The 23,394-nt window shown below is 33.2% G+C and overlaps 7 protein-coding genes and 3 pseudogenes across 10 annotated transcripts, besides 2 other annotated features; 5 read left to right on the plus strand and 5 right to left on the minus strand.

Annotated features, from left to right (window-relative positions):
• The first annotated feature begins 4,733 nt into the window (after positions 1–4,733).
• Positions 4,734–12,060: a mobile genetic element.
• On the minus strand, positions 4,975–6,980 carry TVAGG3_0813250 (annotated as a pseudogene). Its single transcript has one exon. A coding segment is annotated over exon 1 (2,006 nt).
• On the plus strand, positions 8,241–9,017 carry TVAGG3_0813260 (uncharacterized protein; the record flags this gene model as incomplete). The annotated part of the gene is made up of 1 exon (XM_051247746.1): positions 8,241–9,017. The coding sequence occupies one exon, from the start codon at positions 8,241–8,243 to the stop codon at positions 9,015–9,017; it is 777 nt and encodes a 258-aa protein (XP_051083221.1).
• TVAGG3_0813270 (uncharacterized protein) lies at positions 9,766–10,284 on the plus strand (the record flags this gene model as incomplete). The annotated part of the gene is made up of 1 exon (XM_051247747.1): positions 9,766–10,284. The coding sequence occupies one exon, from the start codon at positions 9,766–9,768 to the stop codon at positions 10,282–10,284; it is 519 nt and encodes a 172-aa protein (XP_051083222.1).
• On the minus strand, positions 10,281–11,131 carry TVAGG3_0813280 (annotated as a pseudogene). Its single transcript has one exon. A coding segment is annotated over exon 1 (851 nt).
• TVAGG3_0813290 lies at positions 11,181–12,060 on the plus strand (annotated as a pseudogene). The gene has a single exon. A coding segment is annotated over exon 1 (880 nt).
• Positions 12,061–12,288: 228 nt separating this feature from the next.
• TVAGG3_0813300 (protein of unknown function, DUF4107 family) lies at positions 12,289–12,810 on the plus strand (the record flags this gene model as incomplete). Its single annotated transcript, XM_001315037.1, has 1 exon — positions 12,289–12,810. One exon carries the CDS (start codon positions 12,289–12,291, stop codon positions 12,808–12,810), a length of 522 nt encoding a protein of 173 aa, XP_001315072.1.
• A 1,191-nt stretch (positions 12,811–14,001) lies between these two features.
• Positions 14,002–14,846: a mobile genetic element.
• A 347-nt stretch (positions 14,847–15,193) lies between these two features.
• TVAGG3_0813320 (CDP-alcohol phosphatidyltransferase class-I family) lies at positions 15,194–16,466 on the plus strand (the record flags this gene model as incomplete). The annotated part of the gene is made up of 1 exon (XM_001315038.1): positions 15,194–16,360. One exon carries the CDS (start codon positions 15,194–15,196, stop codon positions 16,358–16,360), a length of 1,167 nt encoding a protein of 388 aa, XP_001315073.1.
• Positions 16,467–16,611: 145 nt separating this feature from the next.
• Positions 16,612–18,354, minus strand: TVAGG3_0813330 (uncharacterized protein; the record flags this gene model as incomplete). Its single annotated transcript, XM_001315039.1, has 1 exon — positions 16,653–18,095. One exon carries the CDS (start codon positions 18,093–18,095, stop codon positions 16,653–16,655), a length of 1,443 nt encoding a protein of 480 aa, XP_001315074.1.
• Positions 18,355–18,596: 242 nt separating this feature from the next.
• Positions 18,597–20,893, minus strand: TVAGG3_0813340 (the record flags this gene model as incomplete). Its single annotated transcript, XM_001315040.1, has 1 exon — positions 18,663–20,234. One exon carries the CDS (start codon positions 20,232–20,234, stop codon positions 18,663–18,665), a length of 1,572 nt encoding a protein of 523 aa, XP_001315075.1.
• Positions 20,894–21,177: 284 nt separating this feature from the next.
• Positions 21,178–23,160, minus strand: TVAGG3_0813350 (palmitoyl-(protein) hydrolase protein; the record flags this gene model as incomplete). Its single annotated transcript, XM_001315041.1, has 1 exon — positions 22,205–23,158. The coding sequence occupies one exon, from the start codon at positions 23,156–23,158 to the stop codon at positions 22,205–22,207; it is 954 nt and encodes a 317-aa protein (XP_001315076.1).
• Positions 23,161–23,394: the final 234 nt, after the last annotated feature.

Here is a 23,394-nt window from a genome sequence, read left to right on the forward strand (position 1 = left end):
ACAATGAAATGTAACTATATTAACATACGATAAATCATAACAAAAATCACTCCAAATTAAAAAAGAAAAATCTTCATTTTACTATTCGCAGTGTCCTGGACAGCTAAATCGAAGCAGATGACGATTCAGAAGACTTCACGTATAATGAGAATACTAACTCATTATATTTTACTATATTAAATGATAACACATTTACTTTATTGAAGAAACAGGCTAAGTGCAGAAACTGGTTGCTGATTTGGATTAAGATTATGAATCTTTTTCTAGTTCAGACTATTATCAGATAAATATTCTTTTCATTATTTTAAATTACAAACAAAAATTTTAATTATAATTTACAAAGTCATACTTCTTATCGTGAATTGAGTGAGTATCAACCGTTGTTCTTCTGATAAATGCCGAATTATTGATTGCCGGTGTTTGTTCTACCTTTGGATTGTGATTAATTCAAAATTAAACTGGAGTTCCTTCAATTCTGTTACCAGCATCAATAACAAATGACTGTTTTTCTGGTGCTCGATATCTGTCGATGAAGTTTCTTCTTGGCTCTTTGTTTTTCTTTAATTCTTTTTTGTTTTTTCTGGAATTTCTTTCGACAACTTTCTTTCCTTTCCTCTTTGTATTAATTTCTTTATCTGAGTCATTTAGTATCATGTTTTCTTTCCCTCTTTTTGGGCTTTTCTTCAACTTGATTTTCTTTTGAAGCTTTACTTCGTTTTTTCTTTTGGTTTTTCATCATCTGGTTCGTTGTTTTGAGCTTTGCGACCTTTTTCTCTTCGGTTTTTCTTCAATTTCGTTTTCGATTTGCTTTGATTTCTGTCTTTTTCGGCTTTTCTTCTTCTAAATCTTCCTGAACAGATTTCCTTCCTTTCTTTGCTAGGCTTAACTTCTTTCGATTTCTTCTGTGTTTCACCTTCTTCCTTTCTTTTAGTTTTTTCTTCTTGAAATTCAAGATTTCTTCGACAACTTCTTTTTCTTCTTTGGTTTTTCTTTCTGGTTCTGCAAGGAATTTGCTTTTTTTGCCCCTCTTTGACAACTTTTTCTTCATCATTTTCTAAAATTTTTAGATTTTGATTTTTTCAGATTTCACCGGCAAAGGTTTGGATTTCTTGTGTTTCTTTGCAGCTGCATTGACAATTGTAATTAAATTCCCAACCATTTCTCCCGAGTTTCTTTTTCTTTACTTATAGATCTTCTTGAATTTCACAGTTTCTTGTTCTTTGGAGAACTCGGTTTGACCTTTCTAAGACTTAATCGTTGGCTTCTGTTCTTCTTCCCTCTCCTCTTCTTCGTTCTCTACCGGTTGGATTCATGCGAAGTTCCACTGTTTTCATCTCGAATGAACGATTTTGAACTTTTAACAGGATTCTCTTTCATCTTCGCCACTATCATCATTGAAATTTCCAAATTCTGACTTCCATTTGGTTCTTTTGTTTACTTTTGCTTTCGAAGATTTGATTTGATTTTCTCTTTTTTAGCTCTTCTTTGAAAGCAATTTGAATCGGATGACCTTTCCGTAGTGCGTCGTGTCTCAGTGTACTGTTTCTTTCCAATTACTTCGTATGCTTCTGTATGGTTAATTCTCCTCTAATTTCTTTTGAGTCAAAACTGGGGAAATTCAATGGAAAATCGGCCACAAAAAACGAGAAAATGGCTTATCAAGGGATTAATTGCTATCATCGGTACGAGCAGTATACTGGTTATCTTGTTAATAACTCAGTTTCCTCTTCAGGAGTCATCTTTCCTTCATTCGTGAGTCTCATTATATCTTCATAAGGCCAAACAACGAAATATGACGACCATTCTGTACAAGAGTTTGCTGCGCATTCATTAAAAGGTGATAATGATGTTATCGTTTTGTCCCTTGGAAAGCAATTTTTTGATCATTTTACCATTGTGTGACAGTTTTTCTCCATATATTTATTTCTGCGTTCGAAATCTTTCTGGTACGCGATATCAAACTCCTTAAGGGATATGGTAATAATGTCAAACATATTCGCATATAGGAGTGATATCATCCAAAGAATTTTTCTTTTGTACCTTCGAACTTTTGAGATGAGTTTTATGTTGGCAATTATTGTTTTCTAACAGTCAAATTGCAGAAGTCGTACGCTATTGAGGATATTTATTTTAGGCTGGGCAGTAATAACCGGTGTCTACAACTTACTGACGTATTTTCAATTGACATTTTTAAGATATACAATTAAATTGGTATTTGGTCAGTGTTTCCCGATCCCAAACATAGTGGCCTGAAATATATGGTATGCGTATTGCTTGCATTGAGTGCAAACTAGTGAAATGATTTGGCTACTATTTCTCATTTCGTTGTTAATATGTGAAGTTTTAGGTATTTTGCGCGTAACTATGAACGGGTAATTCTGTGTATGGGCAGTGTGATACGCGCCAAAGTGTCATATTGAATCTCAAATCTTCCAGTGTGCTTTCCCCGATCTATTCTAGAGGTCGCTGCAACGACGGTGAAAAGTTTTTGTGGTATTTGCGAAATTTATTTGGCCACAAGATTATGGAATGTACGCATAATTAGTGTATCTAATTATGATGGATATCGTATACAGTAAATTAGGTTTAATAAACAACCTCCAATTGTTGTTTTTCTTTATCTTCCCGCAATTCAATGAGTACTTAGTATGAAGTGGAATATCTATAAAGAAGAATGGAGCAAACAGCCTCAATAATCGATGGTCTCCTTGTATTCCTTGTAATGCCGTTATGAATCGTAAAATTGAAGAAAGCAATTCTATCGAAAGTTGATGTTGAGAACTGTTTATCTTTGAAATTTGAATTTCGACAAATGTCAAAACTTGGTAATTTTGTTTTCATAAAACTGAAAATAATACGATCATTCTGACGTTCCGATATCTCTGCTTTTTACGAAGATAAGGAACATAAGTTCGATTTTGTATTTAGATGTGAATCTTCGATGAAATTAGGGAAGAAATTGGTCGGCCCATGCTTGAAAATGTATTTTTACGAATTCTTGCTGGAAAAATTAAAATATTTTAGATAAATTACAAAAAGTAGTCGAATTTTGTAATGGGAATTAAATACTAAATGCTTGAATCCTGAGTTCAAACAAACGTGAATTAAAGAAGATAGATACAGATATCTCTTCCATTGGTAATTGGGTTGAATTTAAACCAGAATCATTTTTGGTGTAAAAACGTCATGTTTGGTAATATTTTCCAATACTTTGAATGTCAAGAAGGTTCCTTTAATTGGCTGAGCTTGGTAGCTGCAGACTGCCATAGAAATGAATTGAGGTGTTGAATCTGTTAAATTTGGAATATTCGTTTGGAAAGAGATATAGCTTGAAACTCTTCTTTCGGTTAGAAGCATGAGCCTTGAGAAACTATGATTTGATGTAACTAAGTTTTTCTTAGTAATTACTTTGATGTAAATTTTAATTGTTATCTCCCGAAATCCTAAGTTAGCAATAGAAATTTGATTATATCCAACAAGCTTCAGATCGAGAAGGGAATATCATGTGTGTTATTTTAATTTAATTAAAACAACATTTTTTTTGAGGCATAATATACCTGAACTTTCAGCAATGCAAAGAACGCATAGGATTAAGCTCTGCTTTTTCCCAAATTTATCTCTATTTTTTCAATAAAGATAAACTTGATTCATTCTCTATCGCCAACTTATTTAAAGACGCCATGATAAATCATCCATCTTTTGTCAACTTTTTTTAATTGCAATTTATTCTCATATAACAATATGCTTTTTGTATTTTGAAATTTCATTGTTTTTTTTTTGATTATAATATTTCTTATTAATCGTCAAATTCAATTGGTTAATACCTCTAAATGTTATTGTCATTTTTATTAATCAAAATTAAGAAAATTACGTGTCAGAAAAAGAAAAACGGTGGGAGGACCTACAGACACTGATACATATATCATGCTTTGTTGGCTCCTATTTCCCTCTGGAATTGAAAGAGTGGAGATGTATATAATATGTCCTATACACTGCCCATTTCGAATTTATGAGGGATAATGTGAGGTTCAATGGAAAAGTGACGATCATCTCTCCGGTAGTCCCACTCGTATAATATTCGTCAACATATCATATAATCCAACAAACCTTTCATATAAATTGAACGGAAGCCGTTAGATTTCCTGATCCATAAAATATGGTAACATTAAAAAAGCATCTTTGATTGTAATTGAAAAGTTATCGATTTTTCCGTTGTGACCTTTTTCCCTCAATTTTTGAAAAAGTCAGCGTGATAAAACTTACCGACTTTTTTAGCATTTTTGGAATTTGAAAATTCAATAAGTGGTAAAAGGATCGGTCATTCTTTTGTTTGTAAACAGAAATTCAATCAAAACGTTGACAACCTCAGAAAGCTAGAAAATATTGAAATTTTTGGGAATTTTGATAGAGCACGTTTTTAAATATTAAATTATAGTAAATTATATTTTGTAAAAGATTCTTTTTAATATTAATAAATAAAATTTTGAATTAAGAACACCTAATCTTCTGAAAAGATAATATCACATAAACTCATATTATTTGTCTAATATATAACTATTTTATATAAAAATCAAGTTCAAATGCTCTTAAAGCGAGGATAACCTCAAAATTTTAACGAATATTAATGAGTGGGTAATATATATGCTTCTTCTATCATAAAACCTATATGAAATATTCAATTTTTTGCGCTTTACGGCCTAATTTTTGACGACAATTTAGCAAAAAATGTTAAAACCAACTCGTATCCAAGCGTGCATTGTTATATAAGGAGGCATATAATCTTTTCCATTACCTGCTGGGTCTGTAATACCAGCTACAACATGTGTATGATTTCCTGCAGTTCCACAGAAAATACCTGTGCTAACATCTTTGGGGTCAGTTGTGATATCATATCTGCATTCCCTGTCTATCCGAACCCGCTGCAAGATTTATATAACCTCTTTTTGTTATTGAATGTGAATGGTTTCCTTCCACAGATGTTCTTCCACTGAACCTATGCATATGTGAAGGAAGGTTTTCAATACCTATTTTCTTTGAACCTCCCATCTTCATTGACTGCGTATTAGTGTAGAATGGAAAACTGTCAACTATTTCATACCATCTACCACCAAATAAAGTGTTTGGATTTATTGGATTCATAGACGTATAAACAGCTCCTATAGGATATATTAAATCATATATGCTCATAACTCTATAAACATATTCTAAAGAACTTATGTCATTAAATACCATTTGGAATGTATCTCCCGGATGAAATGTTGCATTTGTTCCACTTTTATAATGTAATGTTAGTTCAATAGAATTATCCAAGAAAAATTCAAAAGTATCTGGTTGAAGACCTCTAACAAATTCAAATGGAGTTGCTGGTTCACCATTTATAATTTCTGTTGTAAATGTCATTGTATCTGGTTTCGAAAATTTCTTTGTTAGTTCTGCATCCACATAAGTTTTATCTGCTTTCTTATCTAACATTGCTGGTAGTTCATATGCTTCAAAGTTTCTGGCATGATCTTCGTATTCCTGCAACTCTTATCTAAATTGTTAAGAGTATCTTTTACGCTTGTACTTGGATTTTCTAATGGTGCACTTGAACCAAGGTCAAAGTTCAATATTATGTCGTCTGCTCTAACAGTAGTGAAGGATTTATGTGTATGGTTCTTGTCTGCTTTCTTCATATAAATCTTGAGCAGTGAATTTAATATTATGTTCATCCTTCATGACATAAACATCTTTACATCTAATGTTTCTCATCGTCGTTATGTCGTCATCCGATGTTAAACCTTGTGGAAAGTTAGGAGGTTTACAATATAATGCATCCCCACCAGTTTCTTCAACCGTTCCTTCAATACTTTCTATAGCAACAGTTGTGAAGGATTATGTGTATGGTTCTTGTCTGCTTTCTTATCTAACATTGCTGGTAGTTCATGTGCTTCAAAGTTTCTGGCATGACTTTCGTTCCTGCAACTGTTATCTAAACTGTTAAGAGTATCTTTTACGCTTGTACTTGGATTTTCTAATGGTGCACTTGAACCAAGGTCAAAGTTCAATATTATGTCGTCTGCTCTAACAGTAGTGAAGGATTTATGTGTATGGTTCTTGTCAGCTTTACTGTCTAAAGAAGTTTGAAGTTCATTTATATCGGAGATGTTGTGTTTATGAGATTTCAAAACTTTGTTCGTTGCGTCAAGTTCAACTTTGTCAGCTTTACTTTTAATAGCATCTTCAAACGTTATTTTTGCCTTAACTCTTAACATAAATCTTGGTTCAACTAATACACCATTAACAGAGAAAGTAGAGGCATAAATTTCATCGTTATAACTAAATGCTTCTGGTGCTTTAGTGTCATACTGTACAGTACAGCTTATGTCATAACCTTTAGCACGAATGTATTTATATCTTCTTTCATTAACATTTTTTGTCTTCGCTTCATCACTTCGTGTTAAATATCCATGGTAGTCCGTTATAATCTGTTCGTCTGAAGTTATATAATGAACGTGGTTTTTATCTGCTTTTTCGGCTAATTTCTCATTAACATCATTCACTTCTAATTCAACTCTTCCGCCAGAACTCTTATTATCATTAATCTTTTTCATTAATTCGGTAATTACGTCATAAAGACTATATTCTGTTTTCGGTTTTGTAAATAATGAGTCAAAATTTCTTTTCATCATTACATCGCTGACATTAATGATATCACCAATTCCTTTTTCATTTATTCTCTTCATTAATTCTGCAATAATGACGAATATATAATCTGTTAATTTATTCTCTTCATCGAGGGTTATAGAATGTTTTGAAATTGAATCATTAACTCCTCTAAATAAATCAATAACTTCAGGATACACGTTTTTAATGTCTTGAATAACCCGACCAGTATCCTCGCCACTATGTGGCTCTGAGCCCGTTGGGCTCTGTTGTTCATGTTCTTCGTTCCCGTCGTTACGTGGTTTTATATCTCTAACCATCATCAACGCAGCCATAACCGGAGGGTTTGTTGCTACCTGTTCGAAAATCCGTCCGTTATGTATGGTATATCTAAATAATTTCTTTGTGTTTGTTAAAACATTTGAAACAAGTCTTTTAAAACCATCTACAAAATTTCCTGTTTCACCTAATGTTCTTGCAGCATTTACAAGCTCACCCATTCCCGCTTTTGACCCCAAAAACGTCCATATTGCATTTATTTCACTCTGTATAGTTGTCCATTCAGCGAAACTAACACCCGCATTCGCTAAGCTGAAAATGAAATTCAGTGGATCGAACTTAATTCCACCTTCTTTTTCAATTTCAACGAACTCACTAACATGAGATTTTAAATATTCTTTCGTTAAAATTGTTTTCCCCGATGTTATGTCATTAACGAAACTATCACCGTCAAAAGTTAACGAATTCAATTTCGTCGTTGATGCTTTTATTTCATACACCGCTTTATCGATAGTTTTTGGCTCACCTTCTTTAGAAGCATATGAAACATTAATGAATGAATTATATGTATTCGTGAATGAGTTAAAATCAATGATTTTCATTAATGACGCCTTTAATGATTCATTAACTGTTGAATCCCTTAAAACAATTAATGAACTGTCATGGGCTTCGCCCTGGTCGCTTCGGTCTGAAAGACCTTCAGGACTCAAAGAGTCCGTTTGCGACTTTATGAAAGGTACACTGCAAACCGTCGAGTTTGGATCAAATGCTGTAGTTGGTGCAGGAATATTAATGATATAAGTCATTAAATCATTAAGTGACGTAAATAATGTTGTCGTTTTTGATTTAATTTCTTTAGCATCTGTTATATATGGTAATTTTATTTCTGTAGTTTTGAATTAAAGATATTCGCTAAAATGTTTTGTAAACTGTTTTGAACAGCTGTGTAAACCGTTGAATCGGAACTCTTACGATTTCACCATCCTTAATAAAAGGCATTGCACATGACGTAGTGCTTGGGTCAAATCTTTCGGGATTATAATTCAACATATATTCTAACGCTTCATATACAGACTATAACTGTTGTGTCGTTCTTCATGACAACTTCACCATTTACAATGAATGGCATTGTACATGGAGTTAAAATAGGGTCAAACTTTTCATAGTCCTTCCATGTTATGTATTTCTCGGTATTTCCATCATGATAACAATATATTTGTCAGTAAGTGTGAGAGAGTATTGACCAAAATATAAACGTTTAGCTCTGTCAGCTTCATACGCATATGCAGCAATACTCATATTTTAATGAGAATAAAATGTTGTTCTATTTGCAAAGTACAGACCCAAACGAATACGGGACAGTAAAGCTACAAACAAACTTAGGTCTTCAGAATGAAGCGCTTGCTTTCAGAGTTGTTGACTTCAATACTATCGCTTCATTCGTTATAACAGATGAAACAGATTTCATGGAGCTTGAAATAGATGGAAAGAAGCACGAAATAAGATTTCACAATAATGTAGAATATAAGATGGAAACATTAGCTGGAGTGTTAAATGCTCTCATAAATACTACAATAAACAAGGAGAACGAAGAAAACTTAATGAATGTTAAACTTATTGCAGGAGTTTTGAAGTTCAGTTATGCGAAGGAGTTTAAGATAACACGAATGAGTCATAGAGTTCAATTGCTTCTGGGAGCATACCATATGACATTTCCTTTGAAAAGTGTTGACAAAACGATTGAGATGAAATCTGTTCCATACGTATGTTATGGTAATTGTTTATACATTGAGTCAAAAATAGCTAATGTCACAGGTATTTCAGGAGTTAATAGTAAAGGTTCAGTAGAATATAAATCCTTCTGTTATGCAGTCAATTCAATGTTCATTCCAAACGTTCCTGTCATAGTAACTCATTTAGGTAAATGGGTTCGCATTAGTCCTCATAATTTGAAAGACATGCAATTCAGACTTGTTGACTTTCAAGGAGAGCCTGTAGAACTGAAGGCACCAGTGCGAATGACTGTTGAAGTTGACTTTTTAGAAAATATTAAATGCAACAGCTTACAAGAGAACTCAGAGCTAAAAATATAAAGTATGAATGTTATGTATTAGGTCATGAACTTTGGTTGTTGCTGTTTGATGAAACAAATGAGTTAGTTATGTCAGTCAAGAGAACAGAAAAAGGCGTCAAAGGCGCCGAGCGCAAAGCGCTATATTGTGTTAGTGAAAACTGCACCAAGTCAATAAGATTAGGTTTGCATTATGAAGATGAGTTCGATACTGTTGAAGAAGTTTTGGATAGATATTACAAATTGCTTTAATTTACTAAAACATATTTCAAACAAATTTATATTCTGTTGAAAGTTTTGTATACTCGTTCGAATATTTATACTTAAACTCAACTCCTGTAGTTCCTGGTGTTTCAATGATGCGGATGTTACCTATTTTCATGAATGGTGGCGTTTGACCACAGCATTCGATTTCAGGGTCGAGATAGTCAATGACACATTGTTTCCCTGTTATTCGTGATATAACATTTTCAAGGTCCTCCTTTGTTAGAATTATTTGGTTCTTACTTATAAGATTTGTCAAAAGCTTCTTATCGTCTTTGAGTAAAATTGTTTGGTATAACTGAAGAAGGTAATGGTCTACGTTATCTGAAGGATTTGTTTGAACATTTGTGTAAGGGTTGTCGTTGGCTTCTCTTGAAAGAATTTGGTCCAGTGGTGGATACTCTAACTTAACATCTGATGTAGCGTTAGCGTTTGAAGCTGAGTTTAAATTCACGGATTTCAGTTCTGGTTCTTTTTCTTTCAAACACTCTGAACTATAGTTCTTTATGACAATATTGTTTGTCGTTCGTGAGTCAACATTTGATGTTGGTTCAATTGGAACATTAACGGCACCAGCTAAGATGGATTTGCTTCTCATTTCATATAGAATAAAAACCTTTTATATGTATGAAATGAACAATATACTCGACAAGGGTTTGAATGTAAAGCTAACGAATGAAAATATTGTTGAATTCACTGAGACAGGAGCTGTGTATAAAGATGTAGAACTACTGAACAAAAGAGCTAAGGGAAGAAGCAGGAACATGAACAAAGGGTGGAAGCCTATAAAAATTTATGTCAATGATGGCTCAGGAGGTTCAAACATAAAGTATGCAGAAAGTTATAGAGTTTATGCTCTCAAAGGTGAAAAGCCTTCATTTAAGAACAGCTATTCTAACGCATATCCTCAAAAGCTAACGGATGGGGAAGTGGATGATATGAATGACAGCAAAAATATTAACAGAAATGGCGACAGAGATGCATGGAATTTGTTTACCATCAGTCAATTGAAGGTTAAACTTTAAAACAATGTTGGTCGTTCCCATGGAATATTTTTGACTTTAATGGTATTAGTCATGATATGAATCTCAAGGTATGAACGAGGAGAGATGAGAGACTTATATGCTTCCCAAATTTCTTCAAAAGGTAATGTTATACCTGACTGTTTCCAAATGAGTTCAATATCATAGCGTGAGAAACCTTGAAAGATAACGAAGTCAGTTATGAGACGTTTTATGTTTAAAGCAAGGAAACGCCATGTTTGCATAAGTATTGCTACAGTTAAATGGTAATGTCTGACTTTAGTATGATGTTAGCTAATGGTGAGTCAGGCTTTGACACTAAACCTTTTCCGGCGAAGTCGTCACAAACGAGCAGAGTGTTTGAAGGATACTTTTTGAAGGGGTATTTTGAAAGTTTTGATAGAATGTAGTTTGTCAGTCGTTTCATATCGTAAACTCCTGAGTATTGACGTAAGTGGTGTTTGTCAATAATTCTTTCCATCTCTTCTGAAGTCTTTTGCATTCCTGACTGTATAAATTCAACGATGGCATAATATTTTCTCTTACGTCGAATGTAACGTTGAAGAAATTCAATGAGTTCGCTATCTGGAACTTTAACGACAGATGCTTGAACTTTTGACATAAATGTTTTCGCTGTTGAATCCATAGAGTCTGAAGTTGCTGATATAATGATTTGGTCATAATATGAGTCTTTCCTAAACGCTCTGTTATGAGTATATGACGAATTAATTAAATGTCTTACCTGACCCATCTTTCCACAATAGAAATAAACACCATTTGAACAGAACTCATAGTCCTTACTGAAAGGAAGAATGAGAGAAGAGTTAAGTTTGTCTGTAGTTTCATTCATGTCTTCATCTACGTCATGTATTAAATGCTTCATTTTATCTCCATTAAAAATGCAAGTCAGAAATATTCAGAACATAGCACCGAGTCTAACTGACAAGAGTATAAAGATATACTATGAACACGTTATGATGAAACCAACCAAAATTCAAGAAAGTCAGTATACTTATGAATATCCAAGACACTGGGTAGAGTATGTAGGAGGTGAGAAAGCTATTGAAATCAGACAGGTTCGAAGTATTCCAGCAGGAAGGACAATATTATTGAAGAACTTTAATGTTTTGAGGTATAATGATGAGACAAAGAAGCAAGATAGTTTTCCTATTGCTGTGTATGTGAACCTAGACACAGGAGATGACATGAAAGTTTTTAACACAAAGCTTCAAACGGTAGTGAGAGAACAACTGACTGCGGAAGGACATCCCATTACCTTCAGAAGTTACCATAGCGTATAATTTTGAAACAAATGCAATAGATTTTAAAGTCGTCTCTGCAAAGAAGTCAGGTTTTACATTTAATGAAGCAGATGTATATTCGAATGAAAACTTCAAAGCTATTGCATGGTTAGATAATGACGATTGCTTTAAGAAAATATTTAAATACAGTGACTCAACGATGTCAATAGATGACCTTCGTGGAATGTTACCATCGACGTTTACAGTAGAAGGTTCAGCAGGATTGCTTACAAGATTGTCAATTGGTGGTATTTGGTCTCGTGAGAACATTGTTATAAAATCCAGTATAAGTGAATTTGCTGAAGAATCTATATTATGTCTTTCAAACTACATGTATTCGCCGCCGAAGCATTATAGTATAACAAACTTTGTCAGTAAGTTTAACATAAGACTTGTCGAACCTTCTTCAATGAAAGATGTTGTGCTACCTAAAGACGGAAAGGATGGACTCATTATTGAGATGATTTTAATAGCATATTAAATGAGCTTGTTCTTAAAGGTCGTTCATGATGAAATAACTGTTGTAGAAGATGTTAGCAATTGTTCAGACATTTTGAAGCGTATAGATGATATAAGAAAGAAGTTAAATAGACCGCAAAGCGGTGAGGGCGAAGCACGTGAGAATGTTTATGTTTCATTGACTTTCTCCAGTAACGAGAACTTTTATGAGATAATATTGAAGAGAGATGATTTTAATATGGGGTAAATGGTAGCTTGGGCAGCTTTAGGCGCAATGGGAACAAAAGCATTAGCATTTGGAGCAAAAGCACTTGGAGCTTATGACGCAGTAAATAAAATGAGTGGAGGAAGGGTTTCAAAGACATTAGATGCAAATAAAGGGAAGATTGGAGGCTGGGTTGCAAAGAAGTTAAGATTAAATAAAATAGGGCTCATAAATAAAGCATCCAATTTGGTTGCGACTGAGTCAGAAAATGCTTTAGGAAAGGACGATGAGTTTGCAAAACATGCAAAAGACTTTAATGACCAGATGAAAGGTGAAACAATGCATTTAAATAGAGTCGATGGAACTCTTCCTCCACAACTTCCACCAGCAGTTCTTCCGTATGGTCCCTATGGAATGTATGGAAACCCTTACGAAAGACCATTTGACCCATTGACTGGTGGAAGTAACTGGTATCATTACGGACGAAGAAGAAAGACAGTCAAGCTGGAGACAGACGTGAAGAAAGCAACTAAAAAGAAACCAAGGAAGAGAGTTATAAAGTAATGAGAACGTTTATGTTATGAGAAATTTTTAACGTTAGTTTTATTTTTACTGAAAATTTTTATTTGGATGTAATGACGAAAACTATTGAGATAACAAACTACAACGGTCATGAGTTCAAGAACTTGTTCTTCGTTCCTCGTGAAAATACATTCTATCAGATACGAGGGAGAAAGGGTAAAGTTAGTTTAAGCATTTATGACAACAAACATAATGGGAGATATATAAAAGCAATAGATACAAACGGTAAGCGTGTTTCATTAGCTTTGTCAAAACTTACTAACATTTATTTTGACAGTGACTTTGACTCTGACGATTGGAGTGACAGCAGCGATACTGAAGAATATGAACTATTGTGTGAAGCACAGCAATGGGAAGCGCTGCAATACTTTTGTAAATGAGAACATTAGTGGGAACGTTAGTGAGAACGTTTATTTTTTCATTAGTGAAGTCGTTAGCGAAATGTTGGTGAGGTGAAGTGGTTGGTGGTTTTGTAAATATTTAAGGTTAAGTTAGTGTTTGTGTTTGTGTTGTAAAATATACATTAGCGGTTTTGTAAAGTGTCAAACCGTTATCTTGGGTAAGGTGGAACGCAGTGCCGCCGTACCCAAGATAACCATACTAACTAATTTGTTGTAATTTCAAACGTTTCCATTGTTTTGTTTGACCACAGGGAAAGGCCCAGTGGTCATGTATCACAGCAAGAGCTTTGATTTGGTCGTAGGGATTGACCCTACGACCTTTCTTGCCTTTAGGCAATGGGATATTCTGTAAGCTAAATTGATTTTGTAAAAAAGATTTTGAAACATCTAAATATTTGAAATCATTTGATTGAAGGGTTGGGGCGATGGGAACATGGGTGCAAGCTTCTTCCCATGTCATTTTACCTTCTTCAATCTGATTGGAAATACCAATTAGGTAAATTCGATCGACATACCCTTTGTAAGGATTCATTCTAATGAAATACGTTAACAATCAAAATATTCTATAAGTGTCTAGTATGGAATTCAAAAGAATAAAGAAAATGGTAACGTAAATAAACGTATTATGAAATTATTTATAATTAAAATGAAAAAAAGAAAAAATAATAAGTAAAGTGACTGGAAATGAAAATTAAAATCAGTGTACAGTTTTATTTTTTTCTCGCTGTGAAACGTATTCGGTCATTTTTTTAAAAATTAATTTTTTGTTAGAGATAAGAGCTAAAACTCGGTAAACAACTTCTTTATGTCTAGAAAATTCTATCTTGCCTTTTATTTTTTTCTCGCTGTGAAACGTATTCGGTCATTTTTTTAAAAATTAATTTTTTTGTTAGAGATAAGAGCTAAAACTCGGTAAACAACTTCTTTATGTCTAGAAAATTCTATCTTGCCTTTTATTTTTTTCTCGCTATGAAACGTATTCGGTCATTTTTTTAAAAATTAATTTTTTGTTAGAGATAAGAGCTAAAACTTTGCAGACAACTCCCCCATGTCTAGCAAATTTAACATTTGTCTCCCATTTTTATATATTTGGTTTAGAATGTTCGAAAATGCGTAATATGGTCATTCATATTAATTGAAAAGAACCTTGAATTAATTCAATCTGATCTCACAAAATATTTTAAATTACAAACTTTGTAGTTTGAATAGATAATGTAGTAAACTCAAATAACTAGTTTATTTTTGAATAAAAAATATTTGAATTTATTCAATTTTGTGAATTTTCCTTCAAAAATCAAGTTTAAATATCTTATTTGCCATATAATTATAAATACAATGAAACATATTCGAAATTGAAAAGAATGACTTTTTCTGTTCTTTCAATCATTCAATTTGAATTTTGCAATATTGGATTTCTCATTTTAAATAGCTATTTAAAAAACAACAAGCAATTTAAACTTGCATTCAAATTTATTTGTGTTATATTCAATCTTCTCAAAACTTATAATTTTCGGCTATAGCATGATTATATGCTATATAATATAATAAACCTATAATAGTATCATTCTTTCAATTATTTGAAGAGAAAACCGAAAAAATCTATTTTCGGTCTATAACACTTTGTTCAGAGTTGCCAATTTTGACATTATTCGGACATGGCAATTTTTAGATAAAATTCATCTTAACTTTCATTTATGATCTTAATTTGAAAAATGTAAATGAAAATTATTTTAAAAGACATTGAAAAATATAGAAATAGTGTAATAGATATCACATTTGGGTTCTGCATCTAATTTAAGATCAGGTTAAGATCAATAAAATTGATCGGACATTTGGCTGGATGAACATTTCTTCTCTCAAATTCAGAAATCAGCTTTCAATAAATTGAATAATTCTAAATTCCAATCAGACCAATTTTTCTCAATTTTTGAAAACTTTATTTCTTCAGAATAAATTCATTTGAAATGAATCCATTTGATTCGACAGACATAGCCTATGCAAAACAATACAAATATAATGGCATTGATGATAGTATTTGCAAGAAGCTCTTTCTTGCCAAATATTGGGACTGGTGCATGAGATTTATTCCAATGAATGTTGCACCAAATGTAATTACACTTATTGGCTTTATCGTAGAATCAATTTCATTTGTATTATCACTTGTATTGACAAATGGCCTCACAAAACAGCTTCCTTGCTACGGCTGCGTTATCAATGCACTTTGTCTTTTCTTCTATCAGACACTCGATAACTTAGATGGAAGGCAAGCCAGAAGAACAGGAATGTCTTCCCCTCTTGGCCAGTTTTTCGATCATGGTTGTGATGCCATCACAGGTGTTTCAGAAGTTATTAAAAGCGCCGCTGTTTTCAATATGGGTGTTGAAGATGTCTACTTTTATTATGCTTTCTTCACAGGTATCACATTTGTTTTGACTTCTTATGAAGAATACGTAACACACAAGTTTTACTTAGGAAAGTTCAACGCACCCGACGAAGGATTGTTGATATTAGTCATTTTATACTTAACCATTGCAGCATTCCCATCAATTGTCCCAACAATCAGACCATACTTCTTATTCGCTTATATTCTTGGCCAAATCTTCACCAACCTTCTTATTTTTATACACGTTATCCAATTCTGCTGGAAAGAGAAGGAATGCAGAAAGAGAGCTTTCCTTGCTCCAATTCCAATGTTCATTAGCGCAACAATCATTTGCCTTATGAAGTTCCTCTTCGGAAGCACCACAAATAGTGTGTTCTTCATCATGGCCACAGAGTTTATTCTTACATACAATTCTCAAACCGTGATTATTTCTTATTTAGTTAAGAGAGCCCCATTAAGATTAATTGACCCATTAACAATTATGCTTTGGGTAGCTTCTTCAATTTCCTTTGTTTTCAAGTCTACTTCCTTTGTTCAGAACGGATACTACTGGATGGTTTTGTGCGCAATTGTTTTCAGCACAATGATCCTTACAGATGTCAGAGTAGTCATCGGATTTACAAAGGGACTTAAGATTCCAGCATTCCACGTTATTCCTAAGGAAGAACCAAGATCTGATGATTCTAAGAATAAGATCCAGCCAAAACAAAAGAAGACAAGCCATTCTGTTTCATTCCGTGCTCATTAAAAAATTTCTATTCTTTATGTTTTTTGATAATCAAAAATTACAATTTTTTTACAATGCAAAGCATCTACTTCTAATAGATCTAAAATTTAATGACTTATGTTTATGAATATTAAAGGATATGACAAAAGAAATGAAACCAAGGCATTTGTGTATAATGAAATGAAAAATTTTGGTTTGGTAGGAACATTTTATGTTGAAAATCATTATGTAAATTGCTTTATTTAAAAAATAATATTTGTTATAAATAAAAATTTTAAAGATAATAGCAGAAATAGGGTATTTTTACTATAGTTTAAACCGAATCAGCGTATTTGAAGCAGCGGAAGTAAACAACAAATGCAATAACAGCTCCAACAACGATGATAACAGCAATAGTAACACCGACAATTACTCCAGTATTAGAAGATGCTTTCTTGGTGTAAATTCCTGCCTGGAGGGATTCTTCTGAATCAGTATTGAAGACAATATCATCATAGTAAGCAGTGTCAAAGAGGTGGGTTGAAAATTGGATACTAGCGACAATATCATCTTTCAGTTTGCCAACCTTGAAGTGGACAATAGCTGGTTCTGAATAAGAAGTATTGTCTGAATCTCGTTTTGTACTGTTGGCACTGTACATTGTAATCGTGTAATCAGCGGAACTGGCTGAAAATGTGTTTCTGGTTGGATTTGAAACGAAAGCTGCGAATGTCTTATTTTCGACTACAGATGTGAGGGAGAAATCAGCAGGGCCGAGAATTGCTGCCCATCCAGCTGCATATGGAACGTTCTTGGTATCTAAAAGAACAACTCTGACAACTGGATATAAGGATGAGGAAATTTCGATTGTAGTTTCGACATTGCACACGATTGTAATAGTTTTGTCATTGATATCAAACTCCTTCGATGGCTTTTCCTTACTATTCTCGACGTATGTAACTTTGCCAGTGATTCCTGTCATATCTGCTGTTCTTGTGATGATGAAAACACTATCTGCATTAACTGTGTACTTGAGTGAACTATTTCCTGATGCTGTTTTGGCAAAAACAAGGTCATTAATACCAATATTAAGAGCCGAGTTATTAACTGGTGCTGGTACAGAGCTTCCATCGATACTATCAGCCCAGAAAGTACAATCTTCGTATTTATATGTTCCGTAGACTGAATAATAATCCGGCAAGCTTGTAGAAGTGATTTTTTGATTCACAATCTGTGCCAATGGTGTTTCAATGCCAGTTGGGCGAATACGAATGGTGTAATATTGGTTTGCCTTGACATCAAATGTATAATAAGTATCATTGTTGTCTTTGTGCTCGAAGTTTCCTCCATTAAGGCTATAGTCTAAAAAGTCATAAGTTCCATGGAATTGCATTGTATATGTGGTGTCAGCAGTTGGTAAGAAGACTGTATACATCTTTTGTGAATCATCTTGTGGAAAATCTGAACCAGGGAGCAATGGAGCTGGACTAAAGCCGATTGCAAAGTCAACAAAAGCGGCATCATCGTATTTGCCACAAAAATAGTAAATTGTTTGCTTTGTATATGATCCACTGAGTTTAACAGTAATCGTTGTCTTTTCTGAGAACTTATATACAACTCTGGCATCTTCATCATTAACAGTGAAGTATTGTGGATTGATAATAACAAAATAATAGTCTTTTTCGATTTCTAATGTAGTGGCTGCTGTAATAGACTGACTGCTTCTTCCTTGTGCTAAAGCCGCTAAATGAAATGAAAGCAAAAATGCAAAAATCATCTATTGAAAAAACGAGTTTGCCAGTATAAAATTCACGTAAAATCACAAATTGATTTTAAAAATACACATAAAGTGCTTAGTTGCACTATAATATATGTAAAAATTCTGCTTCAATCAATTTGCTCAAAATTTGAAGGAGCACGTTCAACATAATTTTTTTGATAAACCATTCAATTTTTATTTTGGTATAAAAATTGAAAAATACCAATATTAGTAAACAGTCATATACGCTCACACAAAATGTCGATTACTCTCTAATTTTGTGCAACGGATCTGTGGCATCATTTTCGCATTAGACTTGTAATGCTCTTAAAACAAGCTATAACTTGATCTCAGCAATTTGAAACATGAAATAATGAATTTCAACATGTCTTGAGATGATCGATCGTTCATTCTATGGATAGATAACAAATCCAATGGAGAATATTAATCAAATATGACTATCAAGGCGGTTCAGAGTATCTATCGCTCATTTCTAATTCTTTTTCCTCAATATTTTTGGAAAATTTCAAAATTATGCATTAAAAAACACTAAGCCATTAAATAAAAACATTATAAACACTTTCTTTATTCTATATTCTGTATTAAATAATCTATTTGAGTATGGAAATTAACTTGAGCAAATATCTTTGAAACAGGGTCAATTCCAAAGACATCCTTACATTCTTTAATCAGTAGTTCTGTTTCAGGATCATATTTTACAAAATCTTTCATTGATTCGTAATTTTCTGCTAATCCGCATCTAGATCTGATTAAATCTTGCGGAGGGCTATTCAGGTCATCTCCCATTTCATAACCAGATGAATGCTTATCATTTGGCTGCGTCTTCAAGTTCTTATCGATTATTGAATCAAATTTTTCATCAACGTGGCCATATTTATTACTAAATTGTGTCTTCAATTGTTGTATCTTCTTCGCTAAGTCATTTTGTTGCTGCGGATTAGTTCTAGCAAGACATCCTTTCACATCTGAGCCTGGCCACGTAATATTCTTGATATAAGGCCTCTCCATGAATGACTCGCATATGTTCAAGAAGGCTTCACCGTCGCTTGGCAAAAATCCGTCAAAATTAATTTCGGATAAAGAAGGAGTCATTTTTTGAAGGATTTGAGACATAATTCGCTCACCACCTGCTTGGCCTGATATATCTAACTTCTTCAGAGTTCCCTTGGAGAGCGCTGTAAAAATTATTGGTAAAATTAAGCCTCCAAGCGTGTTTTCTGGGGTACAAGCGATAGTCAATGACTCTATTGACTTTGTATTGACAAGATTTGTTAGTTGCGGAACAACAGAATTGATATCAACCTTAGATATACAATTTGATATTGAAATTGAGTTCAAACTTGGCTGATTCATGATGAAACTGCAGAATTGCTGTATGTTATCAGGTTTTAGAGGGTTCCTGTCATATATTATGCTTTGTAAATTTTGAATTTTAATTTGATTCAAATTTTCATAGAAATCTTTCCATGATTCAGCGGTCATCTTGCAGTTTGATATATCCAGGTTGAATTTATGATTCACTTTCTGCAGGGATTTGAGCAGAGAAAGCAAACATTTCGGTCCAAAATTCACGTTTTTGAGAATTAAAGTTGTAAAGCTGCGGTTTATATCAAATTTTGTTTTGATCGGAGTCTTGAAGTTGTTTCCACTCAAATCCAAGTCAGAAAATTCAGTATCCAGTTGAAGAATTTGAGGAATCAACTGTTCAAGGGTTAAATTGCATCCAGGAGCTCCCAAATACCTCAGACAGTGAGTCTCTAACACCCAACCACATGAAACAAGTTGAAAAAGGAAGAAAGAAAGGTCATCAAATCCGGAAATGTCTTTTATCTGAAAAACTTGGAGATTATGGAAACAGTTACTGAAGAATAATGTCTGGAAGAACGAATCTAACGATTTCGCATTGAATTGGCAGATTTCGAACGTTAAAATTTCAATTTGTGCTGGATAATGAGTAAAAGCTTCAAAGAAATCACATGCAGCTTGAGAACCGAACTTACAATCCTTGAATCTGAACTCTTTTGCCTTAATACATGAGCTTTCGGTGAATAATGAATCCAATGATTTCAAAGGATGCGTAAAATCAATACTTTTGATGTAAATTTTGCTAATAGTAGAGTTAAGGGTTGTAAACATATGGAAATAAGGTGAAAACAAGTCCATAGAGAAGCCTTTTAAGTTTAAATCATGAATATTGTGATCGTAGACAGCTGTTTGTGCTATAGCCTGCAAGTATGGATTATTTATCCATTCCGAATTGATGTTGAGCGTATCACTGACTGTGCATAGAAAATCATAAGTTTCTTTGATTGTATTTTCGACAAAAGGTTGATTGCATAGTAATATACATGCAATGAACCTATCTGCAAGAGCATTGTTTGGCTGATAATTGAAGTAGTGCTGTTCGTATTCTGATCTAATTTTGTCTTCTATAAAGATTTCGAGCTTCAATGATGGATGTTCGAAAAGAGTTTGGAAAACCGTTGTTACTTTAGATGCAATTTTTAGATGTTTATGATGATAAATTGTAATTTTATCATTTGGACTTTCGAAAGTTAATTGTTTGTCTGAAATAAATACTCTCTTAAGATTGATTAATGGTATAAAACGAGAAACTTGATAATTTTTTGTAAATGCCTTTTGATATAATATATAAATTCCAGAAGTATGCATACAGAAGTATTTTTCCTTTATCTTTCCTTTCCTATTCAAGTACTCGACGGTATCAAACATTATCAACCCCTTCTTTATCGCATGCAAAACAGGATGCGCCTGGAGAAGGGGTTCATAATTAGACATTCCACAAAAATAAATAAAACAAAGCGTAATTACTTATTATAGCCAACCATAATTTATATATATTTGATTTACAGTTTATTCCACTATTAAACATTCCAAAATATACAATTTTCATTGTTGGGGTTATTGATCAATAATCTATATAATTTGGTAAGTTTCATAGACAAAAAAGATGATAAACATGAGGAAAAGAGAGGTGAGATTGATATAAATTGCCTGCGTTGGAAAAAAATCAACTATATTTTTTGAGAGGAAAATAATCGGAAATCAGAAATCTTTTCATAATTTAGCGCTATTAGGTTGAGTTTTGATACATCTTCTGATAATCAATCATTTAACTTGTACTATGCATCGGGAACTTACGCTATGTATACAAGTGATGATTTTGTTTCTGGTAGAAAATGTATGGAATTTCTTTGGGAAAATGGAACAGGTGGATATTCAATAGGGTTTGGAAGCCAGTCAATAAGAATTATTGCATTTATGCATGAATCTAAACACCAATTGATTTGTGATTTGCGCGGTAACAGGATAAGAGATGAGCAAACAGATATTGCTGCAAAATTAAATACCAAATACATGGTATGCATAAATACGTATGAGAGTACCTTTTTGCTCCAAATTGGTAATCAATATAGATATATAGATTATACGCCAGTAGAATCAGAAAAATTAAGAATTGTTGTTAAAAATGGTGTATCAGCGAAAAGGGCATATGTTCGGATGTTTTTTGGAAATACTCGATTCAATAATACACTTCCTCCGAGGTATTCTGCTGTCATTGATAAAGATATCGATTATTGTATAACATGTCGTCAAAGTTTACCATTTAGTTATAACAATCTGTTCATATTTTTATTTATTTTAGATTAGAATAAAATTGAATGTACTTTAAATTAATTTGATTAAACTGTCTTATAACATCTTAAGGATATCACTCTAAGTCAAACATTTGTCAATTTGAATTTCAATTCTCTTTCAAATCTTTAAAAATTATGAACTTTTAACCACAAATTCATCTATTTATACATATTATTAACTATTTCCTTCTCGATTTAATAATTAGAAATTTCAATCTCTGAATTCGCCTATAAATAAGTATTTCCAAAACAATAACTCATTTTTACCACAGTTATTGTTCTGATCCCTTAATTTTCTAGAACAATGAAAAGTTTTTTAGTGGAAATTTCAAAATTAATTCATGAAAAATACATTTTTAGAAATATTATTTTGCTTCTGAGCAGGATTAGAAAAAATTAACAATAACCACTACATATATATCGCGCCAATAGATGAATGGAAAAATTTTAATCTTCATCATCCATATTTGTAATCATTTCGTCCAAACCAGCGAAGTGCAATGCACCAGCACCAATTTGGGCCGTAATAGTATCAGGAGGGATTGCTTTTCCAAGACAATTTCCTATAAACTGAATTGCTTCGGAAGTAACTTGATTTGGACGATCACTGTTATGATTTTGGCCAGGAACTACTACTAATCGCTTTTGTTGTCCTTTGTAAGCTTCGAACAATTGATGTGCGTGTTTTACGAGAATAAAGTCATCTTCTTTGCCATGAATGATGAAAACAGGTGTAGTAGATACTTTGGCTTCTTCTACAGGTAAGCATTCTCTAATATCAAAACCGCTTGATTGAATAATTTTATTTGCTAAAAGTCGCATCGTAATTCCTGAGAAACATCGAGGAACTCCCATCTCTGCTGATAAATCTTTGACTAGAATTGGCAAAGAAGCAAAAGGAGAATCAGCAACTGCGCCAACAATTTCTGGATTGTAAGGAATCGAATAAAACACGCATGCTGCACCCATTGATCGTCCCCAGAGTACAAATTTCTTGATGCCGAAATGAACTTGCATATAAGTAATTGCACAGGCAACATCGTCTTTTTCGAGGTAACCAAGCGTAATTCTCTTTCCAGTGCTCTTTCCACATGCTGAAAAATCAAAGCAAAATACAGAAATACCATGAGGAACTAAGAATGGAATTAAATACGTACCTTCTAGCTGACAACTAGCATTTCCATGCAAATAGATCAAACAAGATGGTTCCTCTTGTGTTTCGTTTGGACCGTAGTACGAACCAATAATTGTAAATCCACGAGAATTTGGAAATTTGACAGGATGCCTTCGAATTTTTCCGTAATTTGCAATTTCTAATTCGTTTGGTATGTTTTCGAGATCGTAACGGGCACGTGGTGGTCTAGTGATTGCTCTATCTCCATAATCTAATAACTCATTCATTGTTGCAAAATTTTGTAATAAAAGTGACAAATTAAATTACCCAGATTTTCCTTACTTTTACCACTCCCCATGTAATTTCTGGGGAAAACGATAATTCATTTTTTTTATGGATGAATAGATCGTTTTCCTAGAAAGGACCTCATATCTCTGGCTAAAAAGAGTGTCAGATCCTAAATAGATTATTGATCTAGTGTACAAATCCAATAAAAAGCCTATTTTTTTGGCTTTTTTGGTGC

Source organism: Trichomonas vaginalis, chromosome VI, assembly GCF_026262505.1.
Source record: "Trichomonas vaginalis G3 chromosome VI, whole genome shotgun sequence".
NCBI classification, from domain to species: Eukaryota; Parabasalia; order Trichomonadida; family Trichomonadidae; genus Trichomonas; species Trichomonas vaginalis.